At 55.4% G+C, this 24,412-nt stretch overlaps 1 protein-coding gene across 3 annotated transcripts in view; it reads right to left on the bottom strand.

The window, feature by feature from the left end:
- Positions 1–4,016: 4,016 nt before the first annotated feature.
- Positions 4,017–24,412, bottom strand: part of CACNG5 (calcium voltage-gated channel auxiliary subunit gamma 5) — a 35,934-nt gene continuing 15,538 nt past the window's right edge. Inside the window, exons 2-6 of one of the 3 annotated variants that reach the window (XM_067714545.1) lie at positions 12,158–12,534; positions 10,604–10,690; positions 9,552–9,692; positions 7,018–7,163; positions 4,017–6,815 (exon numbers count right to left, since the gene is read on the bottom strand). In XM_067714545.1, coding sequence (XP_067570646.1) covers positions 6,558–6,815; positions 7,018–7,163; positions 9,552–9,692; positions 10,604–10,690; positions 12,158–12,353 — 828 coding nt within the window. In that variant the 5' untranslated portion in view covers positions 12,354–12,534 and the 3' untranslated portion in view covers positions 4,017–6,557. The remainder of the gene's footprint in view (positions 6,816–7,017; positions 7,164–9,551; positions 9,693–10,603; positions 10,691–12,157; positions 12,535–24,412) is intronic. The other 2 variants (XM_067714544.1, XM_067714546.1) reach the window with 2 other exon arrangements.

Below are 24,412 nucleotides of genomic sequence, written 5' to 3'. Positions count from 1 at the left end.
CACTACTCCCTGACTAGACTCAGGAGAAGGGGCTTTATTCCCAAGTCCAAGGCAGATCTAAGCCAGTGGCTCTCAACACTGTTTCGTGTTATCACTACCTTGGGAGCTTTAAAAAATTCAGCTCCCTGGAGCACCGCACAGCCTGACCTTACCTGGAAGCTTGTCAGAGAAACAGACTCTCGGGTTGCACCTCAACACCAAGTCAGAATCTCGGGGCCAGGAGAACAAAGCCAATCATGGTGTAGCAGATCCTGTTTTCCAAGGATGGTTACCATTACAGATCCCATCTCTCCTTCTTCCCTCCCAGTGGGAATGCTCTCACACAGTGAACCAGCAGGATCTATGTTCCCTCCCCTTAAGTCTGGGTGGTCTGGTGATTGTGACGGAAATGACACCAGGTAGCTTCCCAGGTAACTTTAAAGAAAGGCAATACAGCTTCTGTCTGTCTCTTGGGAAGCTCCTTCTTAAGAGCCAGCTGCCATGTTCTGAAGGAGCCCAGGCCTTCTGAAGAGACTGTGCATGGGTCTCTAGCCACTGACCGTAACTGAGGTCCCAGTGGGACCTTGTTCAGTGTCCAACTGCTGGACAAATGAACAAGGAAGCCTTGGAGATGACGGTCACTGCCACTGCCTGAGGTACCCTGAGTGAAAACCACCTTGCTGAGCCCAGCCAACCCCTAAAACTGTCAGAAATAATCCTGATACAGTTATGACTGTCTTGAGCGCCTGAATTTTGGGATAATGTGTTATGTATCAGTAGGTAGCTGGGGCACACTCACCCCTCCCCTTGCCAGGCAGTGGTTTGAAAACGGGCATGTGACCCAGTTTTGGTCAATAAGACACGAGGTAGAGCCTTATGGTTGGGTTGCTTCTGAGAAAGTTGCCTTTGCTTCTAAGAAGGACACAGAAGAAGACACAGCCTCCTTCCTCCTGAGGCTGTTGCGTCTTGATGTGACCCTTGGAATTGCTGCTGCCATCTTGCTGCCACCCTGAGGATACAGCCAACTCCAAGGATGGCACAACCAAGGGAAGGAAAGAACTTGGGTTTTTGATGGTATCCTTGAGCCACTGAATCAGCCAGTCCTTAAATCCACACTGACTCCTGCCTTCCTGATGTGAAGGAAATCAGTGCTTTATTGTCTAACACAGTTTGAGTCACAACTGTTACTTGCTGTTGAGATGTCCTATCTGTTGCAGTGCCTAGGCCGGAAGCCAGTTGCCACCAGCTTTGAAAGGGGAAGAGCTCAAGGTCAGGTTCAATGGGCAATGGGGTTTCAGATATCCTGTCCCAAACCGCTCCTCCTGCAGCTGAGGAGGGAGGAGAGGGGTGGGAAGAAAGCCAGGATGGGGGCAGGGCTCAGACAGCATGATGAGTCAGCGAAGCTTGGGTTACAGAGCTGCTGGCTCCAGGCCAGCACTCAGCCCGCACCAGCACATCCCCTCCACCGGCAACACCAGAACCCCCATCTATGTTCTCACCGGGACTCACTCCTTCTCAGGGAAGGGGGCCTGCGGAGGCTGCCCATCTCGTGGATGGAGAAACTGAGACTCCAAGTATGCCGCCTACCAACTGGCCCAGAGGGAGGGGCTGGGGCAGTGGAGGCTCGAAGCCCAGCTCTGAGGGCCTGCCCCTAGCCTGCAGGAAGGCTGCACGGGGCTCAGCAAAGGAAGCTGAGATCGTACCCCCGAGCCCTCAACCCACCGGGGTAACCGGCTGGCGCCTTGCCTGATGATCCAAGGCGGAGGCCGAGCTCTTCATACCCTTTCTAGGCTGAACTTTCATAGGGAACCACCGATTCCCTCCCTTCACCCAACTCCCACCTGGCAGTTTTCAGCTCCTGACAGACACAGCCACGACTTGGGTACCTTCTAGCTGGGCAGCGTCTTTCTGCCCTTCCTGTAGCATGAAAGTGGTGCTGCTTGACCTCGAACCTGCCCCTGAGCCTCTGAAGTTGGCTGAACGAGGGCCGTTCGCCCCATCACGCCGTCCGGGGGAGCGGAAGCTGGGTGGAGAAGCCCCTCCCGCTTCCCCGTGGCTGAGAGGAAGGGACTGGGTAGCTGCTGGCCCCTACGTCCTCCGTCCCTCCGCTGCTCCGGGGCTGCCATGTGCACTCCATACCGACCTTGCTCTTCCTTGGGGTCCTCAAGGATCCGATCTTTTATGCAAATTCCGCAGTCTTCGGGGTGCTGTCTGCTTGTTCCTGGCAGGAGGTGGGGTGGGGGCGCCTCATTTGGGCTTGGCGGGGTTTTGCCTCTGACACCTGCAGTCTCTAGAGCTGGAGACGAAGCATGGGGGCAGAGCACGGGGACGATTTTATCCAATGCTCTCATCCTACGAATGAAAAAACTGACATCCCCTGGCTGCTGGCAACACACAGAGGGTGGAGTGGCGCCCTGAGGGCAACTCAGGCCTCTGACCACTGGGTCTATTGCTGCCCTGGAAGGAGCAGGGCAGAGGGCTCATCGGGTGCAAATACCCCAGGGCAGGGCCACCCAGGCAGAAAATCTTCACTCCAGAACAGATGGGGAGCTCAGGCTTTACACAGACAAGAGAAAGCCTCGGAGGACCCTGGGAGGGTGTGACCTGTCCAAGGTCACAGAGCAGAGGGCTAGGATCCCAGTGCAGGGGTGTGTGGGAATCCGGGGACCTTAGTTCTGCCAGGAGGGGAGGGGCTCTGGCCGGGTACAGCTCACCACCCTCTACCCAGCAGGGAGTGCTGGGACTGCAGGTGGTGGCCGCTGAGCCTCCCACCATGGCTGAGCTCACGGTCCCTGGGTCCTGGCCTGTCTGCATCTGAGCACAAGTGCCTTCAGCAGAATCCACTCATTCATCCCCTTCTGCACCCGCTCTCGACCTGGAGAGTTTGTGTTCCAAAGGCTACTTAACTTCCCAAGCGTCATATTAGCATGTGAGAGTGCATTCGGTGCGTGTGGGATAAAAGCCAAGGCCGGGGGAACTGCAGACGGGCTCCACGCACTCATCAGGCAGATGGCCTCAGCCAGAGGGGCAGCCTGTGATGGAGCAGTGCCCCTGGCGTGGCCGTGCTGACTCCCCCATCCACACACCTGCCACCCACTCTGCAACTCTTAAGGTGGAATGCTATTTCCCCTGCCCTTCATCCACTTGTGTGGGTTAATTGCATGTGTCACTTTGGCTGGGCCATGCTGCCCACATATTATTCTGACTGTTTCTGTGAAGGCGTCTTTCGATGTGATGAACATTTAAATCAGTGGACTCTGAGTAAGACAGATTGCCCTCCGTAATGTGGTGGGTCTCATGCAATCAGCTGAAGCCCTCAATAGAACAAAGACTGACCTCCCATGAGCACGAGGGAAATCTGCCAGTAGGCAGCCTTCCCACTCAAACTGCAACTCCTCCCTGCGTCTCCAGCCTGCTGGCCTCTCCCATCAGATTTTGGACTTGCCAAGTCTCCACCATCACGGGAGCCAATTCTTTAAAATAAATCTATACATGTGTCTTCTTGGTTCTATTTCTCTGGAGAACCCCAGTACACCACTTTTATTTAGGGAGGAAGGACAGTTACCCAAACATTAAGGAGGGGGCTCCCTGACACGGGCTCCTCGGGTCCATCACTGATAAGCTGGTGTGGACTTGCCCCCATCTGCTCCCCTCAACTCCGTGCAGCCCTGATAACCACCATTTCTTTGAAGATCACCTCCGGGGGTGAGGCGACAGCAGTGACCAACCCCCGGAGGAAGAAGGAGGCTGGCGAGTTCCAGGTGAGAGGGAACAAACGTCAGAATTGTCCCCAGCCCCTGGCTGGTAACCCCGAGTAGTTTTACTCCATAATGCATCAGACTCTGGTGTATTAGTCTCTCCATCCCATATTTTGAGGATGAAAAAAATAAAAACTTGTCTTTTTTTTTTTTTTTAAGTGCCTGAGGAAACCAAAGGTCAGAAAGTGTATTGGGGAAGGGGCCCCTAATTTATGGTTTATGAGTTGAGTTTATACACTTTAATGTCTGAGAAAAATCTTTTGATTGTGGAGAGGCTGCAAAGGTCCCAGTTCTGAGATTTATAGAAGAAAAGAAACTGTCACGGTCGCACAGTAATTCATACATTCACCCGTCACCCAGGAGGGGAGACACGGACCCAGAACCTGTCCCGAAGATAGGTGTAAATTGCACATTCCCAGGGTAAGAGCTGCCTGACCTAGCAGCCCAGCATCTAGGCCGACGAAGGCCCGTCCTAATGATGTCACTCACACTCAGCCATCGGCTTGTGTTCAGGAGTGGATTCTATTTTCCCCACGTGCACGCAAACAAGCCTGGCACGTGGACAGAGAGAGAGAGCACTTCAGGGAGAGAAAGGTGCGTCCGAGGAGCTCATTACGTTGACAACGACTGGAGTAAAGCACATCCAAACAACGTCCAGTTTGGAAATGCTACCTAACGGTCTCCAAGTACACTACACGAGTCCTTTGCTGCGGGCGCACTGGTTTCCTTGTTAAGCTGTAAGCGGTTACCAAGGATACGCGTCACAGCAGGTGCCTGTGGAGTGGAAGGCGGGCTTTCCGGCTGCCATCAGTGTACAGGGGAGGGGTGAACAGTCACACAGGAGGGCTGTCCGGAGCTTTCTACACGAGGCTGGATCATTAGAGTTGGGGGTAGGTGTGGGAGGAGGGCTTGGAAATAGTTTAGGGGCAGAAGGGGGTTTCCCAGGACCCACGCGGGGACAGTGGCAGGACTGGGACCACAGTCGGCTCCCCTCGTTTCTCCTCTATTATTCTGTGAACAAGCGAACAATCCAGCTACGAGGCAATCTGCCTCTTCTGGGCGGAACTGTCCCCCACCCCCTCCCCAAAGCCCCACATCCGTATATTCAAGCCCTCCCCTCCACGACTTAAAATATGGCTGTATTTGGAGACAGGGCCTTTACCGAGGTGATTTAAGTTAAAATGAGGCTGTTAGGATGGGCTCTTATCCAGTCTGACACCAGGGGGGCATGCAGGCGTGCAGGAAAAAGACCCTGTGAGGACACATGGAGACGATGGTCATCTGCAAGCCAAGGAAAACAGCCTCGAGAGAATCCAGATCTGCTGACACCTCGATCTTGCACTTCTGGCCTCCAGAACTGTGAGAACATAATTGTCTGTTGTTTGAGCCACACAGCCCGTGGCAGCCCCAGCAGACGAATGCGTTCCCCTTCTAAAGGCCACCCCGGCCACAAGTGCGGTTTTCTGTATTTCTTTCCGGATCCCACGTGTCGCCCACGGTGGCTTTTTGCACCCAGAACTGAATGCTATCTTAAAAAAAGAGCAAGAGAAAGGGTGAACAGCTGGTGTGGCAAAAATACACAGCAGACAGCCTGGCGTTGTTTTGCTACTCAAAACCTCAAATCCCAAAGTGGGCGTGCGAGAAGACGCGTGGAGACCTGAGGGGGTCCCGTCCAGCACTGGGCCTTTCCCGTTTCCCTCTGTGAACTTCACGGAAGGGGCTTCAGGTTTCCTGCTCGGAAAACGGGCATCACGCCACCTCATCTTCTGGAGGCGTCCCTGCCTACACACGCCCCATACCCAGGAAGCAGATGCTGCCCTGTATTAGGATTAAACTGGCAACCCCCGATGTCGGCAGGCATCCTCAGGAGAGCAGCAGGGTCATTCTGAGTCCGGCTTGCTTAGACTCAGGCATCAGCAAAACCAGCTCCAAATCCCAGGCAGCCTCTTTGAAAGCTGCCTTCTTTCTCCTTCGGTGGTATAGACGTCCGTCTACATGAGTAGACTTTAGGGACCTGGACCAGAAATATTGCCCATGTGAGTGGGGACGGCATCCCCCGGGCCTGAAACAGTGCTTGGTAGTATTAACCCGGACCAGCCACCTTCTGCAGTTCTCACTGTCAGAGTCACTGCTTTGGGTTAAGGCATTAAAGGCCCTTGTTAGATATGTTACTGCGGGCCACGCACATTAAGACACCATCAGCCACTAACACCTCTTTGTCACTTCATCAGGTGGCCTCAGACCCCTCTCAGCCCGCTGGGGACCAAAGCTGGGGCAGCTGAGTTCTGCTGGGAGAAGAGGAAGAAGACCCACAGGCCGTGGTGGGGGGGGTGGACAGGGCACACGGGGGGTGACCACACGGTAGAGGACTTCACAAGGACAGCGCTGGACGACTCTGAAGCAGCCAGAGCTCCGGATCAGAGCCACCTCCCAGCCCCATAGCCCAGATCACGACGCGAGGGCCAGGCCAGTTGGCAAGCTCCCAAGTCCCAGCTGGGTCTCTGGAAGGAACCTGGCATCGCAGAGCTGGCCTTGGCCTGGGTCCATGACGTAGGGTGCGGCGGGGAAGACAGAGCTGGAAGGCCCACCCCTCCCAGGGAAGGAGAGCGCCCAACGACTGGCACTCAAGAGGCGGGGGGACCCCAGCTCTCAACCCGTCATCCGCTCGCTGGCTCCCCTGGGCTGCAGGAGCTCCTCTGGGCGAGCAGGGAGGGGACACGGGTCAGGTGAAAACAGCTAAGCACGGGGACAGCCGGGCCGTAGACCAAGGGCAGCGGGGGCAGGGAAGGCTGTCTGGGCACGGCAGTCCGGGGCGGGGACTCAGCAGGGGGAGGAAGACACCTGGCGGTAGTCGGGGCACTTGAGCAGGGCTGGGTAGCTGCTGTTCATCTGCAGGGAGACGTCGCTGGAGATGTCGGACGGGCTGCGGCCTCGCGCCCAGGCGTCCGGGTGCAGGAACTGGCCCGAGTGATCGGAGCAGTTGCTCAGACGCGGGCGGTAGAAGCCGGGGTGAGGCCTGTACACGTCCTCGGCGGTGCACCTCTTCATGAACAGGTACACGGCCATCACCCCCGCACTCTGCAGGCAGGGGGAGCTCGTGCTCGGGGCCTGGCCGTGGACGCAGCCGCGGGAGCACAGCACGAGGGGGCCGAAGGCGGGCGCGGGGCGGGGCCCGGGAGTTAAGGGCGGGGGAGCGGTGGGTCCAGGGTGGGCGTGGCCTCCTCCTCCGCCCCCTCCCGGGGCAGCACCCCGCCCCGCCCCGCCTGCGGGGAGGGTTTACCTCCGTTAAGAGGAAGGAGATGGCGGCGAAGGCAAAGGACCATCCGTACTTGTAGGTGAAGTAGGTCTCCGCATCCTTGGTCCTGTTGAGCACCTCATCGTTGATGCTGGAGATGTACAGCACCAGGCCCACCACCAGCGAGAGGCCTGCAGGGGGGCAGGGGCGCTCGGCAAGGAAGCCGGGGAGCCGCCGATGGGGCACCGCCTCCCCTCGGGGTTCAGGGAGAAGGCCTCGGCCCTGGGTGACCATGACCCCACTCTGGAGTTCAGGGAGGGCAGGAGCCCTCCTCCTGAAGGCCCTGTTTAGACCATTACCTTCTAGAAAGCGGACGGCTGCAGGTGAGAAAGCTTCTGTCCAGCCACCTCCCGAGCCACGGTGAGCCCGAGGGTTCTCACCGCCCCCTCCCCCCACCGGAACCACCTGTTAGATGTGCGTCCCATGAGCCCCATCCCCGGACCTTCTGAGTCACGTGGCCTGGGCTGGCGCCTGGCACCGTGTCGTCCTAAGTGCTCCCCAGGCAAGGCTCATGTGAACCGCTGACTTTAGCAAGTGGCTTCCGCTGAACTGAGGGATAACACAGGCTCCCCTGGCAGAGATAGCCAGGGCCTCCAGAGCCTGGATAGATGGTCTTGTAACTGTGGCTCTGTGCAGCCCACCTGCCCCTGGGTGCGGCCAGTTACTGAGATCGTTAGGCAGGAGAGGCAAAGAGAGATGGTCCAGGCTCTGGCAAGCGTTACATCAGGGGGCCAGCGCTGCCTAAGCTCCTCCCGCCATTGTGCAAACGACCGACGGAGCATCGGTCTCGTCAATCAGTGACTGTAACTGCAACAGGACACAATTAATTCCTGTGTTTTGAGCTGCTCAGCTTTAATTCCATTCACATGATTAAGCTGGGGCATCCTGAAGGATGAATGTTACAGGAAAACAAGCATGATTCAGGCCTTCCTTGGCACTTAACTCACACTGGAATGAAGCTGGCCCAAGGGAACCCTGTCTGTTGCTGTCATTAAAACACTTCATGTGGCCAAGCTCAGTCTGAGATCTCTGGTCCTGCTGCCCACCGCTGAAAAACCTCAGGTGCTTTGAAGCTGCTGTGTGGCCTTGACTGTTGTGAAGTTGATAAAGAAAGAGCTTAACCTGGGTCTGTATCTCTTGGACTAGGTGGAAACATCATGGTGCAGAGGGTGGGCTGAGGACACTGCAGGTGCTCAATGAACATTTGTTAGATGGATGGATGGATGGAAGGATGGATGGAAGGATGGATGGATGGATGGATGGAAGGAAGGAGAAAGAAAGAAAAGCTCTTGGGCATCTAGTGTTCTGACCGCCACCTGGCTCCCAAGCTATATTGACAAGACAATGTTGGGAAAAGGAACCTAAAGTGGCTTGGAAGTTGGGCGGCAACAGGAATGCCTGGTGCTGGCAGCTGTTCATCTTTTCTTTCCATCTGTCCATCCATCCATCCATCCATCTGTCCATCCATCCATCCATCCATCCATCCGTCCATTACTCAAGCCATCCGTCCATCCATCCATCCATCCGTCCATCCATCCATCTGTCCATCCATCCATCGGCTTAAAATCCTCCCGAGGCTTCTCACAAAGTACCCAACCAGGCGACCTCGGCTGCCGCCCCCCACCTCTCACCACATCCTCCTGACGCTCCTGCCACCACAAGTCACGACTGAGCTTAGTGTCCCCTGGCCTCCATCCTCTCTCTTCCCTCCAGGCTCCCTTCCGCCCACCCCAACCTCACACTCTACCTAATTCCTACTCACTCTCCATCTCGCCTGCTCCTGGCGGCCGTCCCTGACCAGCTCCTGGTCTGAGTTTCCGCCGCTGCCCTTGGCCCCCATAACAGTACTTGCTGACACTGTCAGAGCCCTTGTCAGGCAGGGTCCACGTTTCCTGCCCACTTGTTTATGTCCCCTAATACACTGCCCTTTCTGTAGGTAGAGATCCCAGCTCCCAGTGATAAGGCCTGGGAGACACATGAGTGGATGAGTCAGCACGTGAATAAACGAAAGAAAGAGTGAATGATCGAGTACAGTCTGGGGTTGGTCCAGGAGGACAGATCCATGCTGAAGGGGCCTGGGTAGCCCAGGGTAGGGCGTAGGGGGTCTCTAGAGGATGGCTGAGGGATGGCAGATGAAGAGGCCGTCATTCCAAAGGCAGATCGTATTTCTTTCATGTAAACACACAAAGACATAGCCCTCAAAAGGAAAAAGGAATACTCATTACCAGTGGGAACTAGGGGAAAGCGTCAGTGATGGCATGGCATGAGGAGGACCCTGGGTTCTCATCCCAGCTCTGCCCAGGGGGAGCTGTCAGGTCACTGCTCCTCCAGAGGTGATGGACGGGCCTGGGTCCTCAGAACCCTCCTCCAGCTCGGACTCAGCTGTGCTCGAGCCACTGACGCGGCGGGTCCTGAGCAGGGGCTGACCCGCAGCTGGGACCAGAGCTTCCCAGAGCAGAGTGGTTTAGGGATCAGATGTCAGAAGTGCAGAGTGCACGAGCGAAAACGGCATCACTTACCGGAGAGGATAAAGAAGATGCCGGAGACAAAGGCCAGGATTGTCCTGTGGGGACGGACATGTCCAATGTTGCTCAGGATGAAGCCAATGAACATGAAGAAGAGGCTGACCAGGGGGAACGGCGTGGCCGAGCGAATCATTTCTGACCGAGGGGATGGAAGGATGCCGTCAGCCTCCGGTAGCCTCACTCAGTGCTCACCTTCCCGAGTCAAGTGTTCCTGGCGGTGTACACCAGCTGGTCCCCAAGCCCCCGCCCTGCCTGAGCAGCCCGGGCTCCATCCCCTCCTCGGTGGGGCTTTCGTTCCTTGGCCCTTAGCCTTCAGGGCCTATGCTGACTCAGAACTGTGCTGCAGGTTCACATGGGTCTGAACCAGCTCTGGTGAGGCCAAGGCCATGATGTCAGTCTCGCTGGGGGCCAGAGAGCCTGGTTCAGTTCCCTGGGTACTATGGTGTGAACGTCTGTGTCCCCCGCCCCCCCACCAAAATTCACTTGCTAAACCTAACACCCAAGGTGATGGTATAGGAGGTGGGGCCTTTGGGAGGTGCTTATTAGGTCACGAGGGTGGGGCCCTCATGAAAGGGATTAGTGCCCTTATGAAAGAGACCCCCCCACACACACACACACCCAGAGCACCCTCGCCTCTGCCACCATGTGAGGACACAGTGAGAAGGCAGGAAGAGGGCCCTCACCAGAACGTGACCGTGCTGGCGCCTTGATCTTGGACTTCTAATCTCCAGAGCTGAGAGAAATAAATTTCTGTGGCTTCTAAGTTGCCTTGCCTGCGCTATTTTGTTAGAGCATCCCAAACAGAGGAAGTCACTGGGTATGGATGCCCTCTCGCTTGCCAGGGTCACAGCAATGGGAGACTCCAGCAACCTGTCACCACCCTGGATAAGTAACTGGCAGAGCGAGCTCTGTGAGCTCAGCCAGCACAAGCATCTGAGTCTCAGGGCATCGGCTCTTGAGAAACAAGCAGTCACCCTGCCTCTTCCCTCTGCCCTGCTCTGCCCTGTCCAGCCCGTGGCCCAGGCTGGAAAGTCGGAGGCACCTACTGAGCACGTTGACCGTGGACTCGGAGGCGAGCTGGGTGCTCACGGGCATCACATACTCTATGGTGAAGCAGCGTCCCCGCTCCTCACCTACGGAGACAAGAGCCACTACGTACACTCTGGGTCCTTCTGAACACGGATTTGAAGTTAACAAATTCAAACGGTATTCCCAGGTGCTTCTAGGATGTTTGACCCTCTGTGTATTTACACCTGGGCTGGATTCAAACCCTAGGGGGCCCCGTCCCCAGCTGGTGGCCCACAGCAGACGTGGACACCCGTCCTGACATCACATCTTTCCCAGAGAAGCACCGAGAGCTGCATGAAAAGCGATCACTGCAGACTCAAGGGAGAGTCAGGTGTCCGGTGGCCGTCTTGTGGCTTTGGGACAGACTCCACCAAGGATGGCGTGTGGTTGGCTTAGGTGCCCCAGTGTGGGTGTCACGGAGCAGAACCCCCAAAGCCTTGTCGACCACTTTGGCAACCAGACCCTGGTGACTTCAAACTCTGCTTCAGATTTAAGCAGAGATGGATGCCACACAGTCTGGGCACTGGGAGGTGAGGTCAGTGTTGGGTGCCATTCCAAAAGTAGACTCAACACGTCACGGGGAGGCCAGGCCTCCACGGTCCTCCCTGCTAAATACGGGTGGGCGCCAACCACCAAAGCCCTACCATGAGGCTGGGAGGAACAAGTGTTCCCTGTGTCCCGTGCACACATGGGTTACAGAGCCCTCCAAGAAAGGCTCCATGACCCCACTGTGGTGTTTCTGACCAGACTCACGGGGCACAGAGAGGCTCTTCTTGTGCAGCCTGGTTCCGGGTCATGATGAAGGGATAAAGGACAGAGCCCTTGGAGTAGCAACTCCAAGGGTTCCAGAGAAGCCCTAGCAAGTGGGCAGGAGGCCCTGATGGGCAGGATCAAGGCCTGCACCATCTGGCAGAGTTGCAAAGACCTGCACCTGCGTTTTCTCCCTGCCATTTCACAGACATAGGAACAGAGAAAGTGCTAAGAATTTCCCATCCTCATGCTCAGGTCACAAGGGTGAAGCCCTCATGAATGGGATTAGTGCCCTTCTAAAAGAGACCCCGTGGAGCTCCCTCTCCCCCTGCTGCCCTATGAGGACACGGGGAGAAGGAGGGAAGAGGGCCCTCACAGAACGTGACTGTGCCTGCGCTTCACCTCCCTGCATCTTCCTGCCCTCATCTGTGAGGCGGACGTGATAACAGGGCCTGCCTTGCAGAGTCAAGGGGGAGGCACTGCGACGGAGGACTCAGGGAGCTGAGGCCGCCTCTCTCAGCTGGGGGTGGGCGGTGTGGTGACAGCGGGGCCACGGGCATCTTCCAGGTGGGAAGACCCAGGTCCCGGGGGTGAGAGGACTTGCCCAAGTGGACAGGGAGACTCAGGCCTTGAGTTTGGAGTGGATCCTGGCCACTGGAGGGAGCAGGCCCAGAGCTCATGACCAGCCTCCTTCCAGCAGGGACGTCGCTTCCCCGGGGTGTGTGAGATGGCAGCTGCTCCTCTCTGGGGGCAGGGCTGTCCCCAGCCCTGGGCGCCCTTACCTGCGAGGAAGCAGACCCTCCACAGGCCTGAGTGCAGGGACATCTTGGTCTCGGTGCTCTGGTTCTGGGGCAGGACCACGCCCTCCTCCAGGTACAGCCAGTGGTCTGTGCTGACCGCGATGCCCAGCAGGCCCAGGCCGCACACGGCAAAGACGCTGCTCAGCAGGGTCAGGGCCTTCCTCCTGCAGGCGCCCATCTTCCTGGACAATCCCGCGGGGGCCTGCGGCCGCGATGCCACCAGCAGGGAGTGGGCTCTGGCGGCAGGACAGCGGGTGAGCCGGCAGTCGTGGCCACGGCTCCGAGGAGGGGCCCTGGGCGGCAACTAAAGTCACCCCAGCCGTGCTGAATGGATGAATGAAGACCAGCGGGCCGGCTCCCTGGAAGTCAGGCCATGGGTGACAGACATGCCACCTTCCTCCCACCGTCAGGAACGCACAGCTTTCTTGACAGGCCGCTGCGAGGGGCCCCCTTGTCCTCTCTGGGAGTCCCCCTTGCTGGATAACGCCATTCATTCATTCATTCATTCAGCAACCCACTGTACCCAACGTGGAGACAAAAGGATGAATGTGACCCCATCCTTGCCCTTGAAGAGTTCCCTTCTGCAAGACAAAGCGCCCCCCACCCCCAAAGCAATGAAAATGCAGCTTGATGGGTCTGTGGGGGAGACCCGCCCAAGGATGTGGGAGCAGGGAGGAGGGATGGAGGCCTGAAGTCTGCCTGGTGGGCTTCTCCGTGTCGAGAAGGACTCTGAGGCCCAAGGACACCTGGCAGGGAGCAGCGGGACCCAGAGGGGACGCGGCAGGCGGCAGAGGTTTCTTGGGAAGGTGTCTTCCGCAAGGATTCCCATCAGTTGTAGATCTGGGTCCACCCCGCTAAAGAAGCCACACCACAGTCCAAGTTCAACGGGCCTCCTGAGCCCACCTCATCAGAAGCCGTCTGACTCTTGTCTGCCCAACACATGGTATTGGCCGGAGCTGGCTCTGAACCAGCCAGAGTGAGGCTAAGTGTCTACATGAGGTGAGCCATGCGAACACCTGCCACACCTGCCCAGCCAGTCCAGGCTCGGAGACGGAGCTGGGAATCAGTGAGGGGTAAGATGCCACCCCAAGGAGCCCACAGCCCAGCTCAGGGCTTCTGAACTCTGCCTGGAACCTAGAGCCTCCCAGGGAGCATCCAGAAGTCCCGAGGGCCCAGGTGCCACCCCGAGAGATTTTGGTGCAGCTGGGCTCATACAGGGGCCGTGGTATCGCTGTGCTCCCTGCGAGGCTAATCGCGGCCCAAGTTGAGAACAACGGCTCTTTGCTACTCAGAGTGTCATCCGTGGGCCAGCAGCCTTGGCATCACCTGGGAACTCGTTAGGAATGCAGAGTCTCAGGCCCCTCCAACTTTGTAAATCAGAATCTGCATTTTAACAAGATTCAAGTGAGCTGTATACCTGCTAAAGTCTGCCGAGCAAACAGGTGACTACAGTCCAACGTAGTCATGGCTGTGGCGGGGAAAGCCCAGGATGTGATGACAGCCCAGGAGAGGGTCACCCAGTGGGGCTGTTGGGAGGTGGGCAGAGCTATTTCTGGAAGAGGGTGGCATCTGGGGCCTGGAAGCCTTCCCCAAGGCCTGGTGTCACATCTCAGCCGAGGCACAGGGGGATCCTGGCTCAGCTGCTGAAAGGGGACAGAAGACACACTCAAGCCTGGAGGCTTGATCCCTCTGTGGAGTCTGAGCTTGCTGTAGGAGGGGAGAGGGGGGAAGGGGAGGAAAACGGTGCTCTTTGCAAGAAGGAGGGACAGCCCAGCCTGGACTCCACAGCAGGAGCCCCGCCCTGACCCCGGGAGGGTTGACTGATCTGCAGACTGAACCCTACGCTGGCGTCCTGGAGGCCTGGGAACACTTGGAGGCAACGGCTCCCGTCCACCAGGCTGGAGAGCACAGGGGCTTCACGCACGCCAGTCCCTCCTGCACTGGCTTTGACAGAGAAGGAGAAGATGAAACGCAGAACAGCCAGCCCTCCCCGGCTCCCCACTGCCCGCAAACCCGGCCATTCCCCAGGCAGTGGGCTGGGAGGTGGAGCGGACAGCTCAGCCCCAATGTGGTGACAAGTATCTCACAAAGCACCTACGCGTGTGGGCCCCGTGCTCGCTGCCACAGCAGAAGCAAGGAATCAGAGGCTCTGTCGGAGCTCACAAGCCGGAAAATAGGAAACGATAGCAAAACCACTGCTACACGAGGGTGGGCAGTGTTCTGACTGGTGGAACCCGGGGTCCCAGGGAGGACGTGAGGGGTGGCAGGGCAGGTGGAATGACTGCACGGGTTGGTGGATGGGTTGCAGTCATGAAAGTTTTTACAGCAGTTTAATGAGTACTTTCACTTACACTTGAGGCTCATAAAAGCCCAATATCTGCCAGAGGGAACGGAACTGGAACCCCAAGGATGGTGATGGGGGTAAAGGGAGGAGAGAGGAATGAGCGAGAAAACCAGCCCAGTGTGATGCGGAGAGCCTTGAGCTGAGAGGCAGAAGCCTGGGCTTCGTGCTCAGCCTGTCTCTGAGTAGCCGCGGAAAGTCGGGAAATTAACCTTCCTGAGGCCCCTTCCTCTCCCAGGGAACACAGAGGGAGAGGACAACAGTAAAAGTTGAAGTAGATTGAGTATTTATCATTATTAGACATTCTGCTGAGCACATTATTTTAATCTTTACAACCATACTACCATCCCCATTTTATAGGTAAGCAAACTGAGAATCAGAGAGGTTAAGAAACTTGCCCAAGGTCACTCAGCTAGCGAGTGATGTGCCTACATTTGAATTTATCCTGCCTCATTCTCAAGGCCTTTCTAAGCTGAGCTCCATGGAGCAAAACCTCCATGGAATATTCTAGCAAAAAATGCTCTGGTGAAGAAAAACTTGGGAGGCACTGCATCTAGGTCTTGAAGAATCGCACTGCACATTCATCGGTTAAAAGCCTGAAAAGTCCGCTTAGCTCCACCCATCCCACTCTTTTCCAGACTGTTTTGGCCACACAATGGTGTTTTGTTCTGTGAAATCCACTTTGGGGACAACGCTGCCCCCGCCACATGAAGAATAACAAGACAAAACTGCTGGGGGACTCAACGCCACAGCAGGTGCGCCAGTGCCTTGAACAGTCTAATGCAGGATGCTGGTGTAAGGTATTATTATCAAGCAACAATGGGCAAAGCCCCTGCTTTCTAAAGACAGCAGCTAGTGACTGCTCAGAGCAGAACAGCCAATTTTAAAGTAAGCTTGGCAGACAGAAAAGATTCAGGTCCTGGAGATTTGGAAAGATGAAAATGGAGAGAAGATTGGATCTGAATCTATAAAAGCAAGAAATGAAAGAAGAGGCCCAAGTTGACCCAAACTGCCAATCTCTACAAGGGCAGAGCTTGAGGCCCGGGGCGAGCTTGGGAAAACGGGAACGTCCCCTTTTCAGAGTGGGTAACACGTTTACCTACTCTGCACGGAGTGGAAAATATCAACCTCATTCATTACACAGCTGAACGGATGCTTCTGTTGTGAAATCACCTTTATTTACCAATAAATGACCTCACTGACTTGAGCACTGAACAGCCCTTTATCATCCAGTGTCTCATTAGGACCTCAGGACAAAGCCATCAGTGGTATTGGCGCCATTTCATGCCCAGGGAAGCTGAGGGTTAGAGATGCTAAGTGGCCTCCAGGACGTCACAGGCATGTGGCCAACTCTGGATTTAAGCCCAGGTCTCACTCCAAAGTCTCCACTGCAGCAACACTGCCTCCTCCTGAAGAAATAAACAGGTTCAAGAAGTGCTGGGGGATGGGCTTCCTGGGAGGCGCAGTGGTTGAGAGTCCGCCTGCCGATGCAGGGGACACGGGTTCGTGCCCCGCTCCGGGAAGATCCCACATGCCGCGGAGCGGCTGGGCCCGTGGGCCATGGCCGCTGAGCCTGCGCGTCCGGAGCCTGTGCTCCGCAGCGGGAGGGGCCACAGCAGTGAGAGGCCCGCGTACCGCAAAAAAAAAAAAAAAAAAAAGAAGTGCTGGGGGAGAGGGACATGCAAAGTGACCATAGGGAATCTGGAAATGGGTGGCACACAATTTTGGGAGACCGTCTTTGTCCATAACCAAGGGCTACGTCAGGGCTGTTTCTTGATCCTATTGGGTTTATTACTGGGAGTCACCTGAGCGTATCTTTTCATGGGGATGCACTAACTCAACATTTCGGAGTCTGAAAACCACCTTGTAGGGTGGGAAGCCTAATATTTCTCTCAAAGCACAGATAAGGAAGTCAAGGTCCAGCGGGGAGATTTACCTGTGGTCACCAGGCAGTGCCGTCGAGGGGCAGGACTGTGAAGTGAAAATCTTTATGCGGGACCGCAGCTTTTCCCTCTGTGCTGCACGGGAAATTATAAAGCAGAAGATGGAAACCACCGGGCCCCACTCTGGAAACAACACCGTCACTAACACCTTCCGGCCTTCCTTCCTATGTAACCGCGCGTGTGCGCACGTGTTTTTCTACGCAATCTTCGGTTGGTGAGGGCGGGAACAGGAGTTCCCTTGCAGACACTCTGGCCTAGAATGAATTCCCAGACCCCACCTAATCGGGCCCTGGGCCAGGCCTTTGCTTTCGCACTATTTCTCCTGCTCTCATGGATCCCATCCATCCTCTACAACATTCCTTTGATTTTCCTTCTGGAGGGTAGGGAGACCTTTTTTAATAAGTTGCCACCATGAGGGAAGAAAAAAAAGAAGAAAGTTGGTGTGAAAGCACGTGTTTAACATGAACTCAACTGTGAAAAGAAATTCATAGACTGGGAAGAAATAAACCAAAATGTTGACAGTGGATGTTTCCAAGTAATAAGGTTATGTATGTTTGATTTTCTCTCTACTTTTCTGGGCTTGACAAAGCTTCTAAAAGAACATGTATTATTTCTACATCCAGAGAAGAAAACTAGGTTAAAGACCAGACTCGACAATTCTCCAGTCACTGCCCTCGTAAAGAATATGCAGGGGCCCTCGAACTCCCAGGCGAGAGATGTTGAGATGCAGGTCATCCTCTGGAGCTTGGGGCTTAGGAAGCACGGAAGCTCTGAGTCGTTTAAGATGATTACCCGGGGACCATTACCTTTAAGCATTAGCTTGTTAATTATCAGCAATTAACAGTCGCTAATTATCACCCATGACCAGCAATTAGGGAGAAACGTCTTGTGGAGGTTAAAGCACTAACGGCACATTTCCCTGCCCAAGCCAGTAATAAAAGGACGTGCGGTGAAGCGCTTAGATGTAGGACACAGGCGAGGTTACAGACATGAGTGAGGTCGGCCAGGGAGCTGCTGCGGAGGACGGACAGGGTGAAGTCAGAGGAAAGTGGGGAGGGAGCAGAGGACAGCCCAGTGCAGACACCCTGATCCCCCTTTCTTAGCAGCCCAGAGGAAACCCGCTGAGGCGTAATGCAGGCGTTGGGGGCCAGGGGTTCTCGTCAGGGCTTCCCAGCTGCTCCCGGGAGCTGGTCTAGTGACCCAGCACCAGCCTGGCCAGTCCCAGCAGGACTCACTGGTGACCAGAGGGCAGCCCCCAGCGGTCCTGTGACCTGCCTGCTTCCCAGGGCTTCCCTGGTGGCACAGTGGTTAAGAATCCGCCTGCCAATGCAGGGGACACGGGTTCGAGCCCTGGTCCAGGAAGATCCCACATGCCGTGGAGCAACTAAGCCCATGTGCCACAGCTACTGAGCCTGCACTCTAGAGCCCGCGAGCCATGACTACTGAAGCCTGTGTGCCACAACTACTGAGCCTGCACTCTAGAGCCCGTGAGCCTGCACTCTAGAGCCTACTGAGCCCACATGCCACAACTACTGAAGCCCGCACGCCTAGAGCCCATGCTCCATAACAAGAGAAGCCACCGCAGTGAGAAGCCCGCGCACCGCAACGAAGAGTAGACCCCGCTCGCCGCAACTAGAGAAAGCCCGCGCGCAGCAACAAAGACTCAACGCAGCCAAAAATAAATAAAAGACGAAAAAAAAGTGACCCCAATTCTTTGGCGCTCCTTCCACTGAGAGATGGGGTCTGCTCACGTCTCCTCCCCTGAGTCTAGGCAGGTTTGTGACGACTTCCACCAACACATCTGCTGTGTGTCTTCTGGGTCACAAAAGGAGGGAGCTCACTCAGGGGAAAGCCGGCCCCAACGTAAGTCGGACAACCCAGAGACCCCCGTGCTTCACAGCAGGGTTTCTCAACCTCGGCCCTGTGGATATTTGGGTTGGACGATTCTTTGCTGCGGGGAGGCTGTTCAGCAGCTTCCCTGCCTCTGTCCACCAGGTGCCAGTAGCACCCCAGCTGTAAACAACAGTGTCCCCAGGAGGAAATCTGTCCCTGGTTGAGAGAGCTGCTTAGAGGGCAAGCCCAGGTGGTTGGTGGATTGCCCAGCGGAGCTCCTAGCTGACAGCCAGCATCAGCTGACAGCCACGGGACTGAGCCGTCCATCCTGGACGTCCAGCCAGGGGAGCCTCGGGATCACTGCGTCCCCAGACAACACCTGACGGCGTCTGCATGAGAAGCTCCAAGCAGGAACTGCCCAACTTCCTGACCCAAGTAATCATGAATGAAACAAGGTAGTTGTTGTTTTATACCATTATATTTGAGGTAATCTGATAGGCAGCAGAAGCTATCAAGATAACTTCATGGGCTTCCCTGGTGGCGCAGTGGTTGAGAGTCCGCCTGCCGATGCAGGGGACACGGGTTCGTGCCCCGGTCCGGGAAGATCCCACATGCCGCAGAGCAGCTGGGCCCGTGAGCCGTGGCCGCTGAGCCTGCGCGTCCGGAGCCTGTGCTCCGCAACGGAAGAGGCCACAGTGGTGAGAGGCCCGCGTACCGCAAAAAAAACAAAAAACCCCAACCAAACAAAAAACCCAACAGTGGTCAAAATAACGTCATTACTGATTTATTAGCATCTTCTTCTCACTGCTTAAGTATGATGTAAATCCCAGGTGTGACTGACCAGAATGTAACTTAGCAACGGGGCTTCTGAGCATCACAGCTTAATCCCTGGGACTTTCAGCCACGTCAGGGAGTGAACGGCACATGGCTTTGGGACCAGGTGAATCTGAGCTGGAACACTGGTTCTGCCTTGTCACGTCCTGGGCACGTCACACGATCACTCTGAACCTCAGTCTCTTCATCTGTAAAGCAGGGGTAGCTTCACAAGGGTTATTGTGAGGATCTATGAAAGTGTAAGCGAGTAAGGCTGGACCACCTCATGCTATCTGAGTACAGTCAGAAAGTAACACCGGTTGACACGCAAGGAGCGGTGAACAACAGGGCGGATTTAATAGGGTAAATCTGTCCCTGAAAAGGGGCAAAATGGTCCAGACTTTCTCATCTCCACCCAGCTCTCCAACCTCCCTCTCATCATGGCGTTTGGTCCCTGCACAATTTTCCTCATTCCACCCACCACCCCCCGCCAAATTTCAGCCCCTCTGCCTCCTTTGTTATCTCCATATCAACTAAGGCTTTGGGATTGGAGAGATTTTAGGTTCCTCTCATTTGGAGAGCAACACCGTTCTGCATAATGATGTAAAGGGTGTCTTGGCGGTGGGCACACTGCCATCTCTATAGACACAGATAGTAAATATAATATCATCAAACATGTAGCAAGTGCTTATTAAGTGTCACACACAACAGAGGCTCAGCATCAGAAGGGAGTGTGGCACCTGAAGCCTGGAGACCTCTAGGTGTCATTATGTCCCAATGTGGGAGACCCCCCTCCCCCGCCGACCCTCCGCCAGGTGGTGAGGGAGCTGCTGGCTGGAGCTGACAAGGGGCCTGTTCTCCATGCTGGCCCCACTGAGCTCTCTCTGCCACACTGCTGATGCCCTCTGGAGCAAGTGAGCAGCACGAGGCAAATATTCATGGTCCTTTGACAAAAGCAAGACCCAAGGAGTCTTGCACTTCAAGCTCTGCCTGCCCCAAGACTAAGCTCAAAGCCACAGCAAGCCCGTCTGCCAGGAGCCCAGGCTACACAGCTGAGGATGCAGACCTGGGTCCAAACCTCCTGGAGTGAAGGTCGGTGTGTAATCAAACTCCTCTCACCCTTGGTTTGGTGGGAGGTTCCTGAAAGATAGTTTCCATAGGGGAAACCCAGGGGCATCATGACCACCAACCGAAGGCCACTGCTCTTGCAGAAAAAGAAGCTCAGCTGGGGAGACTGTGGCCAACACTTTATTGAGGGTCCAGCAAAATGCTCTCTACAGGATCTGCAGTGTTTCCCCAAAGGCGTGGCCGCAGACACCAAGTCAAGCGGGAACACACCTAACAACGGAGGGCTAACCAGGCAGTATAATCGTATCTATACCTTCGATATTATGTTCTTTGCAGAATTTTTCTATGCAGATTAGAATTTTTCATGCATTACAAATGTGACCATGCTGCACACACCACAGTAAAGCCTGATGTTATTTTACTTAAAAGTCGTATTTCCTACGTTATTTTTCGTAGCTACAGAATATATATCCTCCGACTCGGATGCACCCGAACTGATGTAACCGCTTCCCTACTACGGAACAGCTAGGTTGTTTCCAAAATTTCCCCTGTTGTAAACAATGATGAATAAACATCCTTAGGGCTAAGTATCTGTGGACATCTGCAGGTATTTTCTCTGAATAAATTCCTACAAGTGGAATTTCTGGGTTTAAGGATATGAAATGTTTTAGCGTTCTGAGAAGTACTGTCAAGACTTGTTTGAAAGATTTCAAAGGCATTTTACCCCTGCTACCTAAGGTACCACGTAGGTACGCCTGTACGGACACAGAGAACTCCAAACTGTTCCAGGTCGAAAGAGTCCCTCCCCATCTCTGCTGAGAATAACGGAAGCTTTGGAACCTGGGCTCTGCTCAGCCCTGAGGGCTACGCTTGCTGCATCAACAGGGTTTTCAGGACAAAGGCTTCTATGCTATGAATGATGTCCAGGAAATGCAGGACCTCCTAAGTAGAGCAAAACATCTTACATCAGTGCTTTGAGCCTTTTTGAGGTGACCCATCGTCATCACCTGTGAAAGACTCTAGACACATGCATGCCCAGATCAAGATCAGCTGAAAAACCCATTAGAAAGAGTGCAAGTGTTGAGATAAATGGCCGAACACAAAAATAACCGATAAAAAATCAACAGCTATAATACAGTGGCCAGTTGGAAAATATAATGCTCAGGGGGAAAAAAAAAATCTATGTAGCAACAAAACAGCAAACTCTCGGGGAATAAACTTAACAAATTATGTGCTAGTGCTATATAAAGAAAACCTTAAAACTATTGATGTACATAAAACAAGAGTGATAAATAAAATAATACATTCTGTTTTTTGGACAGGAAGACAACGCCATAAAAGTGTCAGCTCTCCCTAAATTAATTGATGAATTCAGTGCAATGAGTTCTCTCTAGAAGATGATTCTGGGGTCAGTTTACAGGAAGCAACATTTGAGGATAGCAAGGAAAATTCCTCTAAAAATAAAGATGGATAAGTGGGAACTACCAAATATTTATGCATGTTACAGAGTGACAATGATTAAAACAGTCTGATGCACATGAAAAAAATAAGCGAGTCAATGGAACTGAAAAGGGAGTGTGGACTCCGTTTCTGGCTATGATGCACAAGTTTGTGGGATTCCAACCCTCCTACTGAAAAGAATTAGAACAGCTGAAGAAAATGTAAAATATTGGTTTGAAGACACTGCAGAGAAGTCAAGGAAACCAAGATTTCAGGGGTCGAGGCCTAAAGACCAAGGAAGTGCATGGATATAAGCCTGACGTTTTGTACAACTTTTGCGTCTATATCCCAAAACTAAGCAGAGCCGCCGAAAGACTGGGAGTAATTAGGTGATGGAGAGCCGGACTCACGACTGCCAAAGAGCTCACCGCGCTGATGGTGGAGCCGTTCAGTGAGCAGAAGATCGGGAGAGATTTGTGAAGAGGGATGTGAGAAGGGGCTACCGATATGCGCCTAGTTGTCAAACACACCTTGTCCCACAGAGGGCGGGGCAGTTTAGTGAGAGAGGGTCCAGGGCACGCTGGGAGCCCAGTGGCCTGGAGTGTGACTCCGGCCCGGAAAGTCTCAAAGAAGAGAGATGTTGGCTTCTTGCTCTGGTGATGGAGAGTTGGCTGCTCTTTGCCAACCTGAACTGCCCAAGTTTGCGGGGCTGGGATATAGGAGCAATGCCAGCGACCGGGGGCAGCCTGGAGGGCGCTGGCCTGGAGGGACTCAGGTCCTTCAGGATGGCTGCCACGCTGGGGTCGGGGGTGAAGGAGGCTCGGCGGGGAGAAGCTGGGGGAGAACCGTCGGATCCCCACGAGTGTGAGGAAGGAACCACGAAAGAGCGCAAAACCCGCCCGAAGGGAGCTACGAGTTAGAAGGCGTTAGGGGCGGAGGGGTCTATGAAGAGCCCAAGGAAAGGGCCGTGGGAGCCAGACCCAGCCTTGAAGACCCCCGAGCCCAGAGAGCCCGGGCCATCTCACGACCTCCCCGGCCAGGTCGGGGCGCGTCTATCTCTCCCAGCTCCCTCTCTCCAAAGCTGCAGCTTGAGGCGCGAGGGCGGCGGCGGGGACCAGCCGCACCCTTTGGAGGCGCCGGGCTTCCCGCCACAGCAGAGCTGAGCTGGGGGTGCGCAGTTGCTACCATTATGCATCACGTCGGAAGGTCGGGCTGTCGTTTGGGACTGGACGGTCCAGTCACTGCCGGGGAGCTTGGTGTCACTGAGAGACCCGAAGAGCCACAGAGGCTGCCCAAGTGCTCGTCTCGAGCCAAGGGAAGGACCAGCCCCGCTGACTCAACAAAGAGGGGACGGACGGCAGCTGCATGAGCACATCCCACAAGTATGTGCGTTCAGAGGGCTTGAGGTTAAAAACCAGGAACTCCCATTTTCGGGCAATGCTTTGAGGAGGAAAGAATAAGGGATAAATGCCCCATTCCTCTCGCTCCTTGAGAGCCTGGTTCTCCATCTTGAGCCAGCACCTGCCGTGGCAGAGATGAGAACAAGATAAGGCGCTCCACGTGCGGCCACTTTGCAGGCTGAGGTCTGGCCTCCTTCCAAGCAGCGGGAAGAGAAGAGGACCTGGCTGGGTGGTCCGGAGGGAATGTCGAGGCTACGCTGGCAAAGGGACCAGCAGAGGTGGGGGCTTGGGGGCCGCTGTCCTCCTTGAAGGCCCGGCTCTGGGTCAAGGCGTCTCCTCCCCCAGTGGCTCTTCCCCTTTGCCCATCCGCTGAATCCCACCCCCAACCCCGGGGCCTAGGGCAGAACCAGGGCTCCATTTCCCCTCTTTGTTTTTCCTAGCCGTCCCCTCTCCCGCGGCTCAATGAATCAAATGATTTGAGGTTCAACTCCCGGCTGGACAGACACCCACTTTGGCGAGCTGAGGATTTCATTAGATGATTCACCACAGAACTCCCCGAGTGGTTCCCGCATCCGTAGAATGGGATTGCAGCAATGCTTCCTCGTGGGCTGGCTCTGGGGACTAGGGAGCTGACACAGGTAAGGACTGGAGGTGCTGGATAAGGGAGCTGGGCCCGGCTTAGGGATAACCGGGACCATCATTTTTATCTCACGGGACTGCCTGACGAATGCGTGCCGGGCACAAACAGGCACGCGAAACTCAGAGACCGTAAGCGTCAGAGCAGAGCGTCAGAGCGTCAGAGCGTGAGAGCGTGAGAGCGCGAGAGCGTCAGAGCGTCAGAGTGTCAGAGCGTGAGAGCGTCAGAGCGCGAGAGCGTCAGAGCGCGAGAGCGTCAGAGCGTGAGAGCGCGAGAGCGTCAGAGCGCGAGAGCGTCAGAGCGTGAGAGCGTCAGAGCGTCAGAGCGCGAGAGCGTCAGAGCGTGAGAGCGCGAGAGCGTCAGAGCGCGAGAGCGTCAGAGCGTGAGAGCGCGAGAGCGTCAGAGCGCGAGAGCGTCAGAGCGTGAGAGCGTGAGAGCGTCAGAGCGCGAGAGCGTCAGAGCGTGAGAGCGTCAGAGCGTCAGAGCGTGAGAGCGTGAGAGCGTCAGAGCGTCAGAGCGTGAGAGCGTCAGAGCGCGAGAGCGTCAGAGCGTCAGAGCGTGAGAGCGTCAGAGCGTCAGAGCGGGACAAACCACGACGGTCAGGACGGCTGCCGTCCCCTGAGCACCCACACCTCCTCTGACACCTCCCTCGCCAAGTCACGCTGTTATTCTCAGGCTGAAGACGCGGTGATCACCCAGCTCCTAAGCGACAGAGACGAGATTCATGCCTAGGTGTGTCCAAGCGCAGACTCTGCTTCTCCC

Source organism: Pseudorca crassidens, chromosome 19, assembly GCF_039906515.1.
Source record: "Pseudorca crassidens isolate mPseCra1 chromosome 19, mPseCra1.hap1, whole genome shotgun sequence".
NCBI classification, from domain to species: domain Eukaryota; kingdom Metazoa; phylum Chordata; class Mammalia; order Artiodactyla; family Delphinidae; genus Pseudorca; species Pseudorca crassidens.
The sequence above is the reverse complement of the archived record's forward strand: the minus strand, read 5'-3'. Positions and strand labels throughout refer to the sequence as shown.